This window comes from Oncorhynchus gorbuscha, linkage group LG19 (assembly GCF_021184085.1).
Source record: "Oncorhynchus gorbuscha isolate QuinsamMale2020 ecotype Even-year linkage group LG19, OgorEven_v1.0, whole genome shotgun sequence".
NCBI classification, from domain to species: domain Eukaryota; kingdom Metazoa; phylum Chordata; class Actinopteri; order Salmoniformes; family Salmonidae; genus Oncorhynchus; species Oncorhynchus gorbuscha.
The window spans coordinates 72,481,811-72,502,189 of record NC_060191.1 but is presented as its reverse complement, the minus strand read 5'-3'; the positions used below and the strand labels follow the sequence as shown (position 1 = coordinate 72,502,189).

Sequence of the window (20,379 nt, the reverse complement as noted above, 5' to 3'; positions counted from 1 at the left end):
AAAAATCTGTTGAATAACAGGGATGTGAGAGGCTGTTTTATTTACAGAGCAGAGAGCCAGATAATTACTGCCCTAAAGCACAGAGAGAGTAAGAAGGAGAGAGTTATATAAATAGAGAGACGGGGGGGGCTCTTGAGAGGTATACAGAAAGAGAGGGTGAGCTTTTAAGAGGGGTCAAAATTAAGGGAGAGTCATGAATGTGAGACGTATGAGGTAACAAGGCAGATTGCCCTGTCATGAAATATGGATAGAATTTTCAGTAAGAGCCCTTTTTGAAATGTGCTTCCCTCTCCTCCTGCTTCTGTCACCGCCTGCATCCCTCTCCTCTGACTTCTGTCACCTCCTGCTTCCTTCTGCTCCTGCCTCTGTCACCTCCTGATTCCTTCTGCTCCTGCCTCTATCACCTCCTGCTTCTGTCTCCTCCTGCTTCTGTCTCCTCCTGAAGGAGTCTCCTCCTGCTTCTGTGTCCTCCTGAAGGAGTCTCAGTAATAATACAGGAGTCTGTGACTCTCCTCCTCCTGAAGGAGTTTCAGTAATATTACAGGAGTTTGTGACTCTCCTCCTGAAGGAGTCTCAGTAATATTACAGGAGTTTGACTCTCCTCCTCCTGAAGGAGTCTCAGTAATAATACAGGAGTCTGTGACTCTCCTCCTGAAGGAGTCTCAGTAATATTACAGGAGTTTGTGACTCTCCTCCTCCTGAAGGAGTCTCAGTAATAATACAGGAGTCTGTGACTCTCCTCCTGAAGGAGTCTCAGTAATAATACAGGAGTTTGACTCTCCTCCTCCTGAAGGAGTCTCAGTAATAATACAGGAGTCTGTGACTCTTCTCCTCCTGAAGGAGTCTCAGTAATAATACAGGAGTCTGTGACTCTCCTCCTCCTGCTGCTGTAATGTTTTTCCGTCTGTCAGTCCGTCTGCACCTCGTCCATCACTATGGAGGTCGTCCTCAACTCCTACTCTGTGTGGTCCAGCGTTACACCCAGCCAATCAATTAACAGGAATGACCTCAGAATGCATTACGTCAATGGGCGAAGCTGCTATTCAATCAAATAAATAACTGATATCAGTGTCAATTTAAATGAATGACAGGTGATTATTGTTGGGGTTATTCTGTTTTGACCATGATTCAACCTTCTGTGTGTATTTAATGTAAGTCCCCAATCTCGTGAGGATGTTTCACTTCCTAGAAATCAATTCGAAACCATTTTTATTTGTCACATACACATGGTTAGCAGATGTTAATGCGAGCGTAGCGAAATGCTTGTGCTTCTAGTTCCGACCATGCAATAATATCTAACAAGGAATCTAACAATTTCACAACAACCCCGTTATACACACTATAAGTGTAAAAGAACGAATAGGAATGTGTACATAAAATGACATGAATGAGTGATGGCCGAACGGTATCGGCTAGATATTCTACCTTTTACGATCCGCCACTAATCAGTTGTGACTGAAATCTACTCCGTCTGTGAACATGTTTCTGGGAGACGATGTGAAAGATTCACAATGGTTCCCTCTGGCGTTGAGGTGACGGGGAAAACACAGACGGCTCTCCATCTGCTAGTGCCTTTAGTCTCAACTTTACCACTATTTGAAACGTGCGAGACAGGGAATGAGTCAGAAAGAGGGGAGAGAGGAAAGAGAGGGGAGGGGAGGGGAGAGAATGAGGAGATAGGAGGCCAGAGAAATCCAGTTAGAGAGATTGAGAGGGAGAGTTGCTTTAGGTTGAATTGAATTCCCCACCCTCTATCCTCTGTGCTTCCTTACACTTTAACTCTCCTTAGGCCTCCCGGTGTTACCCGGTAACCAACAACCTTTGACCCCCACCATACTGAATGACTTAACCCAGAGGTGAGGAAAAGCATGCTGTTTTAACACTCATGCGGTAGTGCTAGTAGGTTTAACTCTTTATATTTGGTTGGCACTATTTCAGATTTTATTCTTCCAGTAACAAGTGTGTAAATTACATTTTGTTAATTAATAGGAAGATCTATCCCTCATACCATGATGGCCACCTAATCACCCCCCTTCCTCTCCGTAAATTAGAATGTGTTCTTAGTCAACTAAACCTGGTAAAATAAGGGTTAAATAAACATTTAAATAAATAAATTAAGTGGCTTCAGGACAGATGAGGGATGTGTCACCTACTGGTTAAAGAGGACATCAACACTCAGTTCCTACCCCAGGACACTTCCTATGGTCTTCAGTTCCTACCCCAGGACACTTCCTATGGTCTTCAGTTCCTACCCCAGGACACCTCCTATAGTCTTCAGTTCCTACCCCAGGACACAGAGGTCATGTTAAAAAAGCTAATAGTGGGGAGGTTAAAACCCAGAGGACGTGTCAGGTGACAGAGAGAGGACGGGGATGGGGGGACATGGGCGAGAGGACAGGGATGGGGGGTACATGGGCGAGAGGAAGGGGATGGGGGGACATGGGCGAGAGGACAGGGATGGGGGTACATGGGCGAGAGGACAGGGATGGGGGGTACATGGGCGAGAGGACGGGGATGGGGGATACATGGGCGAGAGGACAGGGATGGGGGTACATGGGCGAGAGGACAGGGATGGGGATACATGGGCGAGAGGAAGGGGATGGGGGATACATGGGCGAGAGGACAGGGATGGGGGGTACATGGGCGAGAGGACAGGGATGGGGATACATGGGCGAGAGGAAGGGGATGGGGGATACATGGGCGAGAGGAAGGGGATGGGGGGACATGGGCGAGAGGACAGGGATGGGGATACATGGGCGAGAGGACAGGGATGGGGGATACATGGGCGAGAGGACAGGGATGGGGGATACATGGGCGAGAGGACAGGGATGGGGGATACATGGGCGAGAGGACGGGGATGGGGGATACATGGGCGAGAGGACGGGATGGGGGATACATGGGCGACATGGGCGAGAGGACGGGGATGGGGGGTACATGGGCGAGAGGACGGGGATGGGGGATACATGGGCGAGAGGACGGGGATGGGGGATACATGGGCGAGAGGACGGGGACGGGGGATACATGGGCGAGAGGACAGGGATGGGGGATACATGGGCGAGAGGACAGGGATGGGGGGGACATGGGCGAGAGGACAGGGATGGGGGATACATGGGCGAGAGGACAGGGATGGGGGATACATGGGCGAGAGGACAGGGATGGGGGATACATGGGCGAGAGGACAGGGATGGGGGGGACATGGGCGAGAGGAATGTTCATGAGGCAGAAAAAAACACTGTCGTATATTCATCACTACCTCTCTCTCACCTTTATTTAACCAGGTCACAGTTGCAAATGAGAACTTGTTCTCAACTAGCCTAAAAAAATGTAGTCAGTTTAGTTACCTTAGTTAATAACACCTACTGCGGTGTGTTGATACCGTGATAACTAGTCTGTTGGTTATGTTATCGATCATTTTAGATACATTTTTTTCTCCAGATAAGTTAAAATCAACCTGGAATTATTATTTTTTTCACTGATTGTCAGTCATTCAATGAGCAGAAATAAGTAATTCCAATTGTGCAAGTTCTCCCACTTAACAATATGAGAGAGGCCTGTAATTTTCACCATAGGTACACTTAAACTATGACAGACAAAATGAGAAAAAAAATCCAGAAAATCACATTGTAGTGTACCAATGATGAAAATGTACAGGCCTCTCTCGTCTTTTTAAGTGGGAGAACTTGCACAATTGGTGGCTGACTAAATATGTTTTTGCCCCACTGTAGGTAAACAAACATCAATGCCAGCCTTCTCAGTGGTGAGCCATGCGTCCTTCCTCAATGTTTTCCAATTAAAAATAAGAAAAACATCTAAAAATGTGTACTGAATGGAAAAGCAGATGGACTTTCAATGCCTTTGTATTCACATGAATGAATAAATAAGACAATGTTGAGTTTATTTCCATTCTGCTTGGCTGATGTGGCACTGCTGTGTTGAAAGGGTTGGTCAATTCTAAACACTCTGTCAAAACACTGAAATGCTCTCTATTCATTACAAGGTCAGAGGTCAACTCATCTACTGGGACACACTGGTTATGATTCATATGTCATATTATGAATAAGCCATATGATTCATAGGCATTATGATTCAAAAGCCATATGATTCAAAAGCCATATGATTCATAAGTCATATGATTCATAAGCCATATGATTCATAAGTCATATGATTCATAATACATATGATTCATAAGCCATATGAGTCATAAGTCATATGATTCATAAGCCATATGATTCATAAGCCATATGATTCATAAGTCATATGATTCATAATACGTAGAATGTATGCACACATGACTGTAAGTCGCTTTGGATAAAAGCGTCTGCTAAAAGGCATATATTATAATACATATGATTCATAAGCCATATGATTCAAAAGCCATATGATTCTGTAAGCCTCTTTTAACTAACTTCCTTTTGTTGTTGTTGCCTTGAAGCAGTCTGGATGTTAATGTATTTTACAGTGTTGTTTGAGGCAATTTTCTAGTATAAATATGTAATGAGCACACTCATATGAAGGACAGAACATTATGTCACACGTGACAAAGCTTTTCTCTGCTGAAAGACACACAGGACACAGATAACACACAACAAAACACATCCATTATGAAACATCAAATAGAATACATCCATTACTGCGTGACCTGAAGGTAGGGTGTAATGTACCTTGTTGGTGTGTGTGTGCGGGTGTGTGTGTGTGTGTGCGTGTGTGTGCGCGTGTGTGTACAAACAAAGCAGTGAAACAGAATATAACTATAATATAACTCCATCTTTTAGTTCATAGTCATCCTGGTGTGTATTTAGAACCGTAGTGAATCACCAATAGATATTCTATTACCGTCTAGTTTTAAGCATATGTACGAAGCATAGCGGAAGGGCCTGGGTCACTCCGTGTGATTGGAGAGGCAGTGAACTGAGAGGCTAGAGGAGGACAGCTCTAAGTGACTTGGGAAAAAAACGCACATTCACTTGGTGCCTCCATCAGTGGTAAAATATTCACACTGTTGTTCAGGGAAATTATTAGTGGAATGTTCATGAGGCAGAAAAAAACACTGTCGTATATTCATCTCCCTCTCTACCTCTACCTCTCTCTCTCTCTCTCTCTCTCTCTCTCTCTCTCTCTCTCTCTCTCTCTCTCTCTCTCTCTCTCTCTCTCTCTCTACCTCTCTCTCTCTCTCTCTCTCGCTCTCTCTCTTTCCCTCCCTCTCTCTACCTCTCTCTCTCTCTCCCTCCCTCTCTCTACCTCTCTCTCTCTCTCTCTCTCTCTCTCTCTCACTACCTCTCTACCTCTCTCTCTCTCTCTCTACCTCTCTCTCTCTCGCTCTCTCTCTCGCTCTCTCTTTCTCCCTCCCTTTCTCTACCTCTCTCTCTCTACCTCTCTCTCTCTCTCTCTCTCTCTCTCTCTCTCTCTCGCACCTTCTATTTCTCTCTTCAGACTGATTTACATAAAATGATAGTTTTGTCTCACAGCAGCAGAATGAACAGTATGGTAAATATATCTAAAATAGGTAAATGATCTATTCTGAGTCTAGGCTTTCAGCAGATTATATTACGAGTACAGACACACTGATCTGTATGTAACACACACACAGTGGAATGACTCAGCCATACCCATTGGCAGCCATATGTTGGAGACCCTGGAAGGAATACTAACATGGGTAATCTTCTCTCCATCCTTTCTCTCTGCACTCCCTTTCAGTCTTCACTCTTTTATTGTGCTGCTAACCTTTAGTCCTGTATCACCTTCTCTCCACCTCACCCCTTAGTCCTGCAGCATCACCTTCTCTCCACCTCATCCTTTAGTCCTGCAGCATCACCTGCTCTCCACCTCACCCCTTAGTCCTGCAGCATCACCTTCTCTCCACCTCATCCTTTAGTCCTGCAGCATCACCTTCTCTCAACCTCATCCTTTAGTCCTGCAGCATCATCTTCTCTCCACCTCATCCCTTAGTCCTGCAGCATCACCTTCTCTCCATCTCATCCCTTAGTCCTGCAGCATCACCTTCTCTCCACTTCATCCCTTAGTCCTGCATCACCTTCTCTCTACCTCATCCCTTAGTCCTGCAGCATCACCTTCTCTCCATCTCATCCCTTAGTCCTGCAGCATCACCTGCTCTCCACCTCATCCCTTAGTCCTGCACCATCACCTTCTCTCCACCTCACCCCTTAGTCCTGCAGCATCACCTGCTCTCCACCTCACCCCTTAGTCCTGCAGCATCACCTGCTCTCCACCTCATCCTTTAGTCCTGCAGTATCACCTTCTCTCCACCTCACCCCTTAGTCCTGCAGCATCACCTTCTCTCCACCTCATCCTTTAGTCCTGCAGCATCATCTTCTCTCCACCTCACCCCTTAGTCCTGCAGCATCACCTGCTCTCCACCTCATCCCTTAGTCTTGCAGCATCACCTTCTCTCCACCTCACCCCTTAGTCCTGCATGACCTTCTCTCCACCTCACCTCACCCCTTAGTCCTGCAGCATCACCTTCTCTCCACCTCATCCCTTAGTCCTGCATGACCTTCTCTCCACCTCACCTCACCCCTTAGTCCTGCAGCATCACCTGCTCTCCACCTCATCCCTTAGTCCTGCAGCATCACCTGCTCTCCACCTCATCCCTTAGTCCTGCAGCATCACCTTCTCTCCACCTCATCTCATCCCTTATTCCTGCATCCACTTCTCTCCACCTCACCTCATCACATCTATACATAATGGACCTCTAGATCACAGAATGGACACAGGATAAGTGTCCCAGCAGTTTTAGGCAGTGGCAGCTAATGTTTAGTCAAAATACATACTTAAAATATATAGTTATGCATTCCCAGTCTGCATCCTTTGTGTACTCATCGGTATTCTATGTCCACTCATTGTCTTCCTATGTGTATCAGACTTCTCTGTCCACTTCCTGCTTCCTGTGTGTTTATCAGCCTTCTCTGTCTGTTCCTGCTTCCTGTGTGTATCAGTCTTCTCTGTCCTCTTCCTGCTTCCTGTAGGCTTCGTTGAGCAGCTGTATCTCCTCGCGGTAGCCTCCCGTCTCCTGTTTCTGCCTGCGACTGTTCTGCCGGTGGGCCTCCACCGTGTCAGGGATGTTGATGTTGATGTTGTCCACCTCGGGGTTGCCACTGTTGGGGATGAGCAGTGAGTAGGAGGCTGTCTCCCCCAGGTCACAGGAGACAAAGCGGTTCTCCTTCCGAGAATAGCGCAGCGACGGGGAGCGGGCGTGGGTGGACGACTGGCTGATGTTCGAGATGATGGACACGCTGTCCGTGGCCTCCTCGTTGTCACAGATCTCCAACACCTCCAGGTGGATCTTCACATTGGTGTCCCGCATTTCCACCTCCACCTCCGTCCCCACTCCCCCGGCCGGGCCCCCGGTGGTAGGGTCGTCTGCACTGGGCTCGTGGCCTACAGACTTTGAGCGGTAGACCTCCACCTTCTTGGTGGCGTGGGGGGAGATGGTGAGGCCGTCGCTGCTGACCTCGTAGGTGGAGAGGGAGAGGGTCTTCCCTGTGGGGGCATGCAGGGAGACGGTGCCCTGGAAGGCACACAGAGGGAGGGCCAGACCTCCCACAGATCTCTGTAAGGACACAAGACGAACACAGACTAAAGTCAAAATCTAGTAGAGCAACAACTATACATTTTATCAAGGGCATATACAGAAATATCTCAACGTACATTTCCAATTACATACAGATCAAAGACACTAAATGAATACAGATAAGTTGTGATGTTGAAAATAAAATAATTCAATTGAAATGGTAGTAGTTCTTAAAAGGCCTTTATCTTTGTTGATAAACAAAGTGTGTGTATATGCAGGTGTGATTAGAGCACAGGGTAGAATACCTTTTCTCTCATTTCAAGCTCCCCTGCATCACTCAGCTAGGTGCTAGCATAGCTCGTGGTAATAGAATGGGTGGTATGCATCATATTCAGCTAGGTGCTAGCATAGCTCGTGGTAATAGAATGGTTGATCTGTATCACTCAGCTAGGTGCTAGCATAGCTCGTGGTAATAGAATGGGTGGTATGCATCATATTCAGCTAGGTGCTAGCATAGCTCGTGGTAATAGAATGGGTGATCTGCATCACTCAGCTAGGTGCTAGCATAGCTTGTGGTAATAGAATGGGTGGTATGCATCATATTCAGCTAGGTGCTAGCATAGCTCGTGGTAATAGAATGGGTGGTATGCATCATATTCAGCTAGATGCTAGCATAGCTCGTGGTAATAGAATGGGTGATCTGCATCACTCAGCTAGGTGCTAGCATAGCTCGTGGTAATAGAATGGGTGAGCTTCCACCATTAAGTGTAAATGGATGTTCTCAATCCATTATTACTTTCATTAACGAAGGGTCCCTCTTTTAAATTACGAGACTATTTTCAATAATTTAATATTTTGCATTTTGTCATGTCGCTTTAATGTTGATGTACTTGTATGTAAACACAGATTTCATTCTAAGAGAAAGAGAGAGAAACTGACCCAAAAATTAAGGAAAGCATTGAAAATGTACAGAATCAGTGAGCATAGCCTTGCTATTGAGAAAGGCCGACTTGGCACTCATGAGAAGACAGGCTATGTGCTCACTGCCCACAACATGAGGTGGAAACTGAGCTGCACTTCCTAACCTCCTGCCAAATGTATGACCATATTAGAGACACATATTTCCCTCAGATTACACAGATCCACAAAGATTTTGAAAACAAACCCAATTTTGATAAACTCCCATATCTACTGGGTGAAATACCACAGTGTGACATCACAGCAGCACGATTTGTGACCTGTTGCCACGAGAAAAGGGCAACCAGTGAAGAACAAATGACATTGTAAATACAACCCATATTTATGTTTATTTATTTTCCCTTTTGTACTTTAACTATTTGTACATCGTTACAACACTCTATATAGACATAATATGACATTTGTAATGTCTCTATTCTGTTGGAACTGTTGTGAGTGTAATGTTTACTGTTTAGTTTTTATTGTTTATTTCACTTTTATTTATTATCTATTTCATTTGCTCTGGCAATGTAAAAATATGTTTTCCATGCCAATAAAGCCCTTTAATTGAGAGTGTGAGAGCATGAGAAAGAGAGTGAGAGAGGCATAGCGAGTGAGAGAGGCATAGCGCGAGAGAGTGTGAGAGGGAGAGAAAGTGAGACGGAGAGAGGGAAAGAGAGAGTGGGAGAGTAACGGTTAAGGGAGTGGCAGGTTGTCTAACTGGTTGTATTGAGCTTGACTAAGATGAGTGAATTAGTTAAGACATGGTGATCTGGTGATCTTACCCACCCTGTCATTCTCTCCATCTTCAACCCCCTCTCTTTCCTTTCTCTCTCTTATCTGTCTTACCCTCTGTCTCCCATTGTCTCTCTTTCTCTCTATCCCACATTCGAGAAAACTAAAGCATTGAGGAGTCAATATGCCTGCCGTGTCTCACAGTCACGCTGGGAGGAAAACACACTGTGCCAGTCGAATCAAATAATACACCAAGCCCATCAGCGGAGCAACGGAGAGGGGAGAGCAGGAGGGGGGGGGGGAGGGGGGGGCATAGGGGTAGGCAGAGAGAGAGAGAGTGAGAGAGAGTGTTTCTAAAATGTCCTTAACATTGCCCAGAGATAGAGAGTGATAGTGAAAGCTAGTGTCACCCTGTCTTTATTAACACAGTGGGTAGAGTCACTGAAAGGCCAAACAATGTCTTCCTCCTTAATGTCTGGAAAACTAGAGGCCTGAGGCTTGTAGCAGTGGCGTAGTGGATGAAAACAGGACAACAACAACAACAACACAACCCTGACCTCTGTTTTCATCTGTGAAGCACGTGACCTTCTGTTCCTAATGTGTTTCCAGAAATGTTACTTGGGTATATCATTCAGTATGTGAGAACATCTTCACACACACACACACACACACGCACGCACACGCGCACACGCACACGCACACACACGCACACGCACACGCACGCACGCACGCACACACACACACACACACACACACACACACACACACACACACACACACACACACACACACACACACACACACACAATACTATAAACAGGATGTAAACTAAGTGCCAAAACACACTCCTTGGTATTTACACCCAAAAGGCACTTCCTAATCCACAGCACAGCAGCGTTGTAGAAAGCAGCCAATTTGTGTGTGTGTGTGTGTGTGTGTGTGTGTGTGTGTGTGTGTGTGTGTGTGTGTGTGTGTGTGTGTGTGTGTGTGTGTGTGTGTGTGTGTGTGTGTGTGTGTGTGTGTGTGTGTGTGTGTGTGTGCGTGTGTGTCTGGAGTACAATGTGTTTATAACGCCTTCCTAATATTGAGTTGCACAGTAATTATGACAACTTCCAGTGGACATCGTCCAACCTATCAGAGCTCATGAACTGACATGTTGTCCACCCAATCAAAGGATCAGAGAATGAATCTAGTACTGAAAGCATAAGCTACAGCTAGCGAGCACAGCAAGTCTATAACATGTAGTGTGAGTAGTTGACTCAAAGAGATAGACAATAGTAGAACAGTTTTGTACTAATTATTTAATTAAAAAATAAAATGAATACAGCTATCTAGTTTTTTAGCTCAAACACCCGGCTCCAAACAGAAAGGGATGCTATGTTAGCCATCAGGCTACGGCTAGCCAACAGAAAGGGATGCTATGTTAGCCAGCTAGCTACGGCTAGCCAACAGAAAGGGATGCTATGTTAGCCAAAAGGCTACGGCTAGCCAACAAAAAGGGATGCTATGTTAGCCAGCTGGCTACGGCTAGCCAACAGAAAGGGATGCTATGTTAACCAGCTGGCTATGGCTAGCCAACAGAAAGGGATGCTATGTTAGCCAGCAGGCTAGCCGACACTGGAACTCTTCCAAGTCGAGTTAGATTTTGGTTTTAATAATTATGAATTATCAGTTGGTTTTATTAATTTATTGCCACTGGGGCCCAGGGGTGTAACTGCTAAACTGCTTGAACACTGTACTGCATGATTGTAGCGGGTTTACCAACTAATTAGCTCTAGTAGCGATGTTGACTAGCTATGACATTAGCTAATATGGTGACAATAATGTAGGCTGTGTGTAGCAGTTAGCGGTTATGATATGAAGGCTTGAAAAGGTTTTTTCTCCTGGTCACAGGCAGCTGATGTAGTGTTCACTGAAGTCCACAAGCAAAGGGAAAAGGTGAAGAAGAGCACGTAGACGTGAGAAGGAATTCTACAAGGAGCAAAATGATCATGCTGTTTGTATGTGGCTGCTATGAAAGTGAACTGTGTCTGCGTGTGATTCATTCCTCCGATTTTCTTGAAAAAAACATTTCTTAAAAGGAAGCAAACGGAATGAAAGAGATGACCATACCTGAATTTGTCAAATAGAAACTCTCGTTTGCAATTGTTGGACTACTGATTACACCCTAGATCAGCTAGATGCAGGCAAGAGTGTGCAAGGCGGCATTGAATGTGTCACTGTCTGTCAGTTTGACTGATCCAATTTCTCTCGACTCGTGCACCTACGTTGTAAACTTTTATAGGCTAGATTGTAGCAACTTCATGATGGGTTTAGGGAAAATTAGAGTATCATGTAGTAGCCTAAACCTATCGATGTTACATTGAACTAGGTGAATGGAATATGAATGACAGTCATCCAATATCCTGTAATAGAAATAAGGCCATGTTCACGAAACAAAAATCATCCTCTCTCATCTTAAACGTCGCCGAACGTCACTGAATTTAGGTAATATGTTCATGTGGGTAGGGGTAAAAGTGATCAGGCAATCAGGATAGATAATCAAGAGAGTAGCAGCAGCAGCAGTAGCAGCAGCAGCAGCAGCAGCAGCAGTAGCAGCAGCAGCAGCAGCAGCAGCAGTAGCAGCAGCAGTAGCAGCAGCAGCAGCAGCAGTAGCAGCAGCAGCAGCAGCAGCAGCAGCAGTAGCAGCAGCAGTAGCAGCAGCAGTAGCAGCAGCAGCAGCAGCAGTAGCAGCAGCAGCAGCAGCAGCAGCAGCAGTAGCAGCAGCAGCAGTAGCAGCAGCAGCAGTAGCAGCAGCAGCAGTAGCAGCAGCAGTAGCAGTAGCAGTAGCAGCAGCAGCAGCAGTAGCAGCAGCAGTAGCAGCAGCAGCAGTAGCAGCAGCAGCAGTAGCAGCAGCAGCAGCAGTAGCAGCAGTAGCAGCAGCAGCAGTAGTAGCAACAGCAGTAGTAGCAGCAGCAAGAGAATGAAAGAGTGTGGAACATCCACAATCTCTGTTGCACTCCACACTGTCCTTTCCCACCTGGACAAAAGGAACACTTATGTGAGAATGCAATTCATTGACTACAACTCAGCGTTCAACACCATAGTACCCTCAAATCACTAAGCTAAGGACCCTGGGACTCAACACCTCCCTCTGCAACTTGATCCTGGATTTCCTATCGGGCCGCCTCCAGGTGGTGAGGGTAGGTAACAACACCTCTGTCACGCTGAACATCAACATCGGAGCCCCTCAGGGGTGCGTGCTCAGTCCACTCCTGTACTCTCTGTTCACCTATGACTGCAAGGCCAGACACGACTCCAACACCATCATTAAGTTTGCAAACGACACAACAGCCTGATCACCGACAATGACGAGACTGCCAATAGGGAGGAGGTCAGAGACCTGGCCGGGTGGTGTCAGAATAACAACCTATCCCTCAATGTAACCAAGACTAAGGAGATGATTGTGGACTACAGGAAAAGGAGGACCGAGTACGCCCCCATTCTCATCGGCGGGGCTGTAGTGGAGCAGGTTCAGAGCTTCAAGTTCCTTGGTGTCCATATCAACAACAAACTAGAATGGTCCAAACGCACCAAGACAGTCGTGAAGAGGGCACAACAAAGCCTATTCCCCCTCAGGAAACTAAAAAGATTTGGCATGGGTCCTGAGATCCTCAAAATGTTCTACAAACATCGTCCTGACTGGTTGCATCACTGCCAGGTGCAATTGCTCGTCCTCCGAGCAATGCACTGACACAGGGTTGCATCACTGCCTGGGGCTAAGCTGCCTGCCATCCAGGACCTCTACACCAGGCAGTGTCAGAAGATGCCCTAAAAATTGTCAAAGACCCCAGCCACCCCAACCATAAACTGTTCTCTCTACTACCGCATGGCAAGCGGTACCGAAGTGCCAAGTCTAGGACAAAAATGCTTCTCAACAGTTTTTACCCCCAAGCCATAAGACTCCTGAACAGGTAATCAAATGGCTACTGGGACTATTTGCATTGTTTGCCACCCCCAACCCCTCTTTTACACTGCTGCTACTCTCTGTTTATCTTATATGCATAGTCACTTTAACTACACATCCATGTACATACTACCTCAATTGGCCCGACCAACTAGTGTTCCCGCACATTGGCTATCCGGGCTATCTGCATTGTGTCCCGCAACCCGCCAACCCCTCTTTTACACTACTGCTACTCTCTGTTCATCATATATGCATAGTCACTTTAACCATATCTACATGTACATACTACCTCAATCAGTCTGACTAACTGGTGTCTGTATATAGCCTCTCTACTGTGTATAGCCTCTCTACTGTATATAGCCTCTCTACTGTATATAGCCTCTCTACTGTATATAACCTCTCTACTGTATAACCTCTCTACTGTATATAGCCGCTCTACTGTATATAGCCTCACTACTGTATATAACCTGTCTTTTTACTGTTGTTTTATTTCTTTTCCTACCTATTGTTCACCTAATACCTTTTTTGCACTGTTTGTTAGAGCCTGTAAGTAAGCATTTCACTGTAAGGTCTACATCTGTTGTATTCAGCGCACGTGACAAATAAACTTTGATTTGATTCTAGGGCCTTCATCTGAGACCGCCTGGTATAGAGGTCCAGGATGGCAGGGAGCTTGGCTCCAGTGCACCTTATGGGTTGATGCCAAGAAGTTGATGCCAGTCAAGATGCTCTCAATGGTGCACCTGTATAACCTTTTGAGGATCTGAGAGCCTGTCCCAAACATTTTCAGCATCCTGAGTAGGAAGAAGAGTTGGCATGCACTATTCACGACTGTGTTGGTGTGTTTGTACCACGATAGTTCCTTAGTGATGGAGACACAGAGGAACTCAAAGCTCTCAATCCATTTCACTACAGTCCCTTTTGGAGTCGTGCGGTCATGGGTGAACAGGGAGTACAGGAAGGGACTAAGCATGCACCCCTGACAGTCCCCCATGTTGAGGGTCAGTGTGGCGCATGTGTTGTTGCCTACCTTCACCACCTGGAGGCTGCCAGTCAGGAAGTCCATGATCTAGTTGCAGAGGGAGGTGTTCAGTCCCAGGGTCCTGATCTTAGTGATGAGCTTGGAGGGCACTAAGGTGTTGACAACTGAGCTGTATTCAATTAACAGCATTCTCATTGTAGTAAAGCAGGAAGTAGAAAGTGTAGGGTGTAGTATGTTGTAAAGTAGAAAGTGTAGGGTGCAGTATGTTGTAAAGTAGAACATGTAGGGTGCAGTATGTTGTAAAGTAGAAAGTGTAGGATACAGTATGTTGTAAAGTAGAAAGTGTAGGGTGCAGTATGTTGTAAAGTAGAAAGTGTAGGGTGCAGTATGTTGTAAAGTAGATCGTGTAGGGTGCAGTATGTTGTAAAGTAGAACGTGTAGGGTGCAGTATGTTATAAAATAGAAAGTAGAAAGTGTAGGGTGCAGTATGTTGTAAAGTAGAAAGTAGAAAGTGTAGGGTGCAGTATGTTGTAAAGTAGAACGTGTAGGGTGCAGTATGTTGTAAAGTAGAAAGTGTAGGGTGCAGTATGTTGTAAAGTAGAACGTGTAGGGTACAGTATGTTGTAAAGTAGAAAGTGTAGGATACAGTATGTTGTAAAGTAGATTGTGTAGGGTGCAGTATGTTGTAAAGTAGAACGTGTAGGGTGCAGTATGTTGTAAAGTAGAAAGTGTAGGGTGCAGTATGTTGTAAAGTAGAAAGTGTAGGGTACAGTATGTTGTAAAGTAGAAAGTGTAGGATACAGTATGTTGTAAAGTAGATTGTGTAGGGTGCAGTATGTTGTAAAGTAGAAAGTGTAGGATACAGTATGTTGTAAAGTAGATTGTGTAGGGTACAGTATGTTGTAAAGTAGAAAGTGTAGGGTGCAGTATGTTGTAAAGTAGATTGTGTAGGGTACAGTATGTTGTAAAGTAGATTGTGTAGGGTACAGTATGTTGTAAAGTAGATTGTGTAGGGTACAGTATGTTGTAAAGTAGAAAGTGTAGGGTGCAGTATGTTGTAAAGTAGAAAGTGTACGGTACAGTATGTTGTAAAGTAGAAAGTAGAAAGTGTAGGGTGCAGTATGTTGTAAAATAGAAAGCGTAGTGTGCAGTATGTTGTAAAGTAGAAAGTGTAGGGTGCAGTATGTTGTAAAGTAGAAGGTGTAGGGTGCAGTATGTTGTAAAGTAGAAGGTGTAGGGTGCAGTATGTTGTAAAGTAGAAAGTGTAGGGTGCAGTATGTTGTAAAGTAGAAAGTAGAAAGTGTAGGGTACAGTATGTTGTAAAGTAGAAAGTGTAGGGTGCAGTATGTTGTAAAGTAGAAGGTGTAGGGTGCAGTATGTTGTAAAGTAGAACGTGTAGGGTGCAGTATGTTGTAAAGTAGAAAGTGTAGGGTGCAGTATGTTGTAAAGTAGAAAGTGTAGGGTGCAGTATGTTATAAAGTAGAACGTGTAGGGTGCAGAATGTTATAAAATAGAAAGTAGAAAGTGTAGGGTGCAGTATGTTGTAAAGTAGAAAGTGTAGGATACAGTATGTTGTAAAGTAGAAAGTAGAAAGTGTAGGGTACAGTATGTTGTAAAGTAGAAAGTGTAGGATACAGTATGTTGTAAAGTAGATTGTGTAGGGTGCAGTATGTTGTAAAGTAGAAAGTGTAGGGTGCAGTATGTTGTAAAGAATAATGTGTAGGATACAGTATGTTCTCTGACTTCTCCTGGATGTCAACTCAATATCATTCAGTCTGACTTCTCCTGGGTGTCAACTCAATATCATTCAGTCTGACTTCTCCTGGCTGTCAACTCAATATCATTCAGTCTGACTTCTCCTGGCTGTCAACTCAATATCATTCAGTCTGACTTCTCCTGGCTGTCAACTCAATATCATTCAGTCTGACTTCTCCTGGCTGTCTGCTCAATATCATTCAGTCAGGAACCCATTACCAGGACAATACTCAGAGTACAATACACACACACACTCACGCAAACCCACAGTGTTTGAGTGTGAATGTGTGTCTTTGAGATAGGGGACTGAGCGTGAATGTGTGTCTTTGAGATAGGGGACTGAGTGTGAATGTGTGTCTTTGAGATAGGGGACTGAGCGTGAATGTGTGTCTTTGAGATAGGGGACTGAGTGTGAATGTGTGTCTTTGAGATAGGGGACTGAGCGTGAATGTGTGTCTTTGAGATAGGGGACTGAGTGTGAATGTGTGTCTTTGAGATAGGGAACTGTGTGGTCTCAGAAAGGGCTCTGTCTCTTCTCACCGTTCGCTCCTTTGTTTTCTAAACCCTTTCCTTCAGCAGTGGAGCGACTGTATTGCCTACACCTGCTGTATACCATGTTCACGCACAGCCAAACCTCCCTCACACCTTCTTCCACTGTCGTTATTCACATCAGGTCTGGAAACAGGCTTAAAGAACTGTCTACAGAACTGAATCTAAATAGACAGACCTGACTTTTTCAAAGTTCACAAAGAGTTCATGAATTTCATAGAAGGTAATGCCTATCCTGAGAAATTAGACTTGAATCACAGGGTTATATCTGAATAACACGAGTATTCCTAAAACCACAACTGTCAAATACAATGCACAATCCTACCATTCTGAGGTAAACGGTTAACCAAGACAGGAAGGACAGCAAAACAACATAGAGTCATTTAACTGTAGGTCTATCTCCTGTCATTTAACTGTAGGTCTATCTCCTGTCATTTAACTATAGGTCTATCTCCTGTTATCATTTAACTGTAGGTCTATCTCCTGTTATCATTTAACTGTAGGTCTATCTCCTGTCATTTAACTGTAGGTCTATCTCCTGTTATCATTTAACTGTAGGTCTATCTCCTGTTATCATTTAACTATAGGTCTATCTCCTGTTGTCATTTAACTGTAGGTCTATCTCCTGTTGTCATTTAACTGTAGGTCTATCTCCTGTTATCATTTAACTGTAGGTCTATCTCCTGTCATTTAACTGTAGGTCTATCTCCTGTTATCATTTAACTGTAGGTCTATCTCCTGTTATCATTTAACTATAGGTCTATCTCCTGTTGTCATTTAACTGTAGGTCTATCTCCTGTTATCATTTAACTATAGGTCTATCTCCTGTTGTCATTTAACTGTAGGTCTATCTCCTGTTTTAACTGTAGGTCTATCTCCTGTCATTTAACTGTAGGTCTATCTCCTGTTATCATTTAACTGTAGGTCTATCTCCTGTTATCATTTAACTGTAGGTCTATCTCCTGTTATCATTTAACTGTAGGTCTATCTCCTGTTATCATTTAACTGTAGGTCTATCTCCTGTTATCATTTAACTGTAGGTCTATCTCCTGTCATTTAACTGTAGGTCTATCTCCTGTTGTCATTTAACTGTAGGTCTATCTCCTGTTGTCATTTAACTGTAGGTCTATCTCCTGTCATTTAACTGTAGGTCTATCTCCTGTTATCATTTAACTGTAGGTCTATCTCCTGTTGTCATTTAACTGTAGGTCTATCTCCTGTTGTCATTTAACTGTAGGTCTATCTCCTGTCATTTAACTGTAGGTCTATCTCCTGTCATTTAACTGTAGGTCTATCTCCTGTTGTCATTTAACTATAGGTCTATCTCCTGTTATCATTTAACTGTAGGTCTATCTCCTGTTATCATTTAACTGTAGGTCTATCTCCTGTTATCATTTAACTGTAGGTCTATCTCCTGTTATCATTTAACTGTAGGTCTATCTCCTGTTGTCATTTAACTGTAGGTCTATCTCCTGTTGTCATTTAACTGTAGGTCTATCTCCTGTTATCATTTAACTGTAGGTCTATCTCCTGTTGTCATTTAACTGTAGGTCTATCTCCTGTTGTCATGTAGGTCTATCTCCTGTTATCATTTAACTGTAGGTCTATCTCCTGTCATTTAACTGTAGGTCTATCTCCTGTCATTTAACTGTAGGTCTATCTCCTGTTATCATTTAACTGTAGGTCTATCTCCTGTTATCATTTAACTGTAGGTCTATCTCCTGTCATTTAACTGTAGGTCTATCTCCTGTTATCATTTAACTGTAGGTCTATCTCCTGTCATTTAACTGTAGGTCTATCTCCTGTCATTTAACTGTAGGTCTATCTCCTGTTGTCATTTAACTGTAGGTCTATCTCCTGTCATTTAACTGTAGGTCTATCTCCTGTTATCATTTAACTGTAGGTCTATCTCCTGTTATCATTTAACTGTAGGTCTATCTCCTGTTGTCATTTAACTGTAGGTCTATCTCCTGTTGTCATTTAACTATAGGTCTATCTCCTGTTATCATTTAACTGTAGGTCTATCTCCTGTCATTTAACTGTAGGTCTATCTCCTGTTATCATTTAACTGTAGGTCTATCTCCTGTTATCATTTAACTATAGGTCTATCTCCTGTTGTCATTTAACTGTAGGTCTATCTCCTGTTGTCATTTAACTGTAGGTCTATCTCCTGTTATCATTTAACTGTAGGTCTATCTCCTGTCATTTAACTGTAGGTCTATCCCCTGTTATCATTTAACTGTAGGTCTATCTCCTGTTATCATTTAACTATAGGTCTATCTCCTGTTGTCATTTAACTGTAGGTCTATCTCCTGTTATCATTTAACTATAGGTCTATCTCCTGTTGTCATTTAACTGTAGGTCTATCTCCTGTCATTTAACTGTAGGTCTATCTCCTGTCATTTAACTGTAGGTCTATCTCCTGTTATCATTTAACTGTAGGTCTATCTCCTGTTATCATTTAACTGTAGGTCTATCTCCTGTTATCATTTAACTGTAGGTCTATCTCCTGTCATTTAACTGTAGGTCTATCTCCTGTTATCATTTAACTGTAGGTCTATCTCCTGTCATTTAACTGTAGGTCTATCTCCTGTTATCATTTAACTGTAGGTCTATCTCCTGTTGTCATTTAACTATAGGTCTATCTCCTGTCATTTAACTGTAGGTCTATCTCCTGTTATCATTTAACTATAGGTCTATCTCCTGTTGTCATTTAACTGTAGGTCTATCTCCTGTTGTCATTTAACTGTAGGTCTATCTCCTGTCATTTAACTGTAGGTCTATCTCCTGTCATTTAACTGTAGGTCTATCCCCTGTTGTCATTTAACTATAGGTCTATCTCCTGTTATCATTTAACTGTAGGTCTATCTCCTGTTATCATTTAACTGTAGGTCTATCTCCTGTTATCATTTAACTGTAGGTCTATCTCCTGTTATCATTTAACTGTAGGTCTATCTCCTGTTGTCATTTAACTATAGGTCTATCTCCTGTTATCATTTAACTGTAGGTCTATCTCCTGTTATCATTTAACTGTAGGTCTATCTCCTGTTGTCATTTAACTGTAGGTCTATCTCCTGTTATCATGTAGGTCTATCTCCTGTTATCATTTAACTGTAGGTCTATCTCCTGTCATTTAACTGTAGGTCTATCTCCTGTCATTTAACTGTAGGTCTATCTCCTGTTATCATTTAACTGTAGGTCTATCTCCTGTTATCATTTAACTGTAGGTCTATCTCCTGTCATTTAACTGTAGGTCTATCTCCTGTTATCATTTAACTGTAGGTCTATCTCCTGTCATTTAACTGTAGGTCTATCTCCTGTCATTTAACTGTAGGTCTATCTCCTGTTGTCATTTAACTATAGGTCTATCTCCTGTCATTTAACTATAGGTCTATCTCCTGTCATTTAACTGTAGGTCTATCTCCTGTCATTTAACTGTAGGTCTATCTCCTGTTGTCATTTAACTGTAGGTCTATCTCCTGTTGTCATTTAACTATAGGTCTATCTCCTGTTATCATTTAACTGTAGGTCTATCTCCTGTCATTTAACTGTAGGTCTATCTCCTGTTATCATGTCATTCCTAATTTAACTATAGGTCTATCTCCTGTTGTCATTTAACTGTAGGTCTATCTCCTGTTGTCATTTAACTATAGGTCTATCTCCTGTTATCATTTAACTGTAGGTCTATCTCCTGTTATCATTTAACTGTAGGTCTATCTCCTGTTATCATTTAACTGTAGGTCTATCTCCTGTTGTCATTTAACTGTAGGTCTATCTCCTGTTATCATTTAACTGTAGGTCTATCTCCTGTTATCATTTAACTGTAGGTCTATCTCCTGTTATCATTTAACTGTAGGTCTATTTCTTGTTATCATTTAACTGTAGGTCTATCTCCTGTTGTCATGTAGGTCTATCTCCTGTTGTCAT

At 43.6% G+C, this 20,379-nt stretch overlaps 1 protein-coding gene across 1 annotated transcript in view; it reads right to left on the bottom strand.

Moving 5' to 3' along the window:
* Positions 1–5,383: 5,383 nt before the first annotated feature.
* The window catches only part of LOC124004965 (probable G-protein coupled receptor 149), a 30,150-nt gene continuing 15,154 nt past the window's right edge, over positions 5,384–20,379 (bottom strand). Inside the window, exon 4 of the mRNA XM_046313768.1 lies at positions 5,384–7,567. Coding sequence (XP_046169724.1) covers positions 6,950–7,567 — 618 coding nt within the window. The 3' untranslated portion in view covers positions 5,384–6,949. The remainder of the gene's footprint in view (positions 7,568–20,379) is intronic.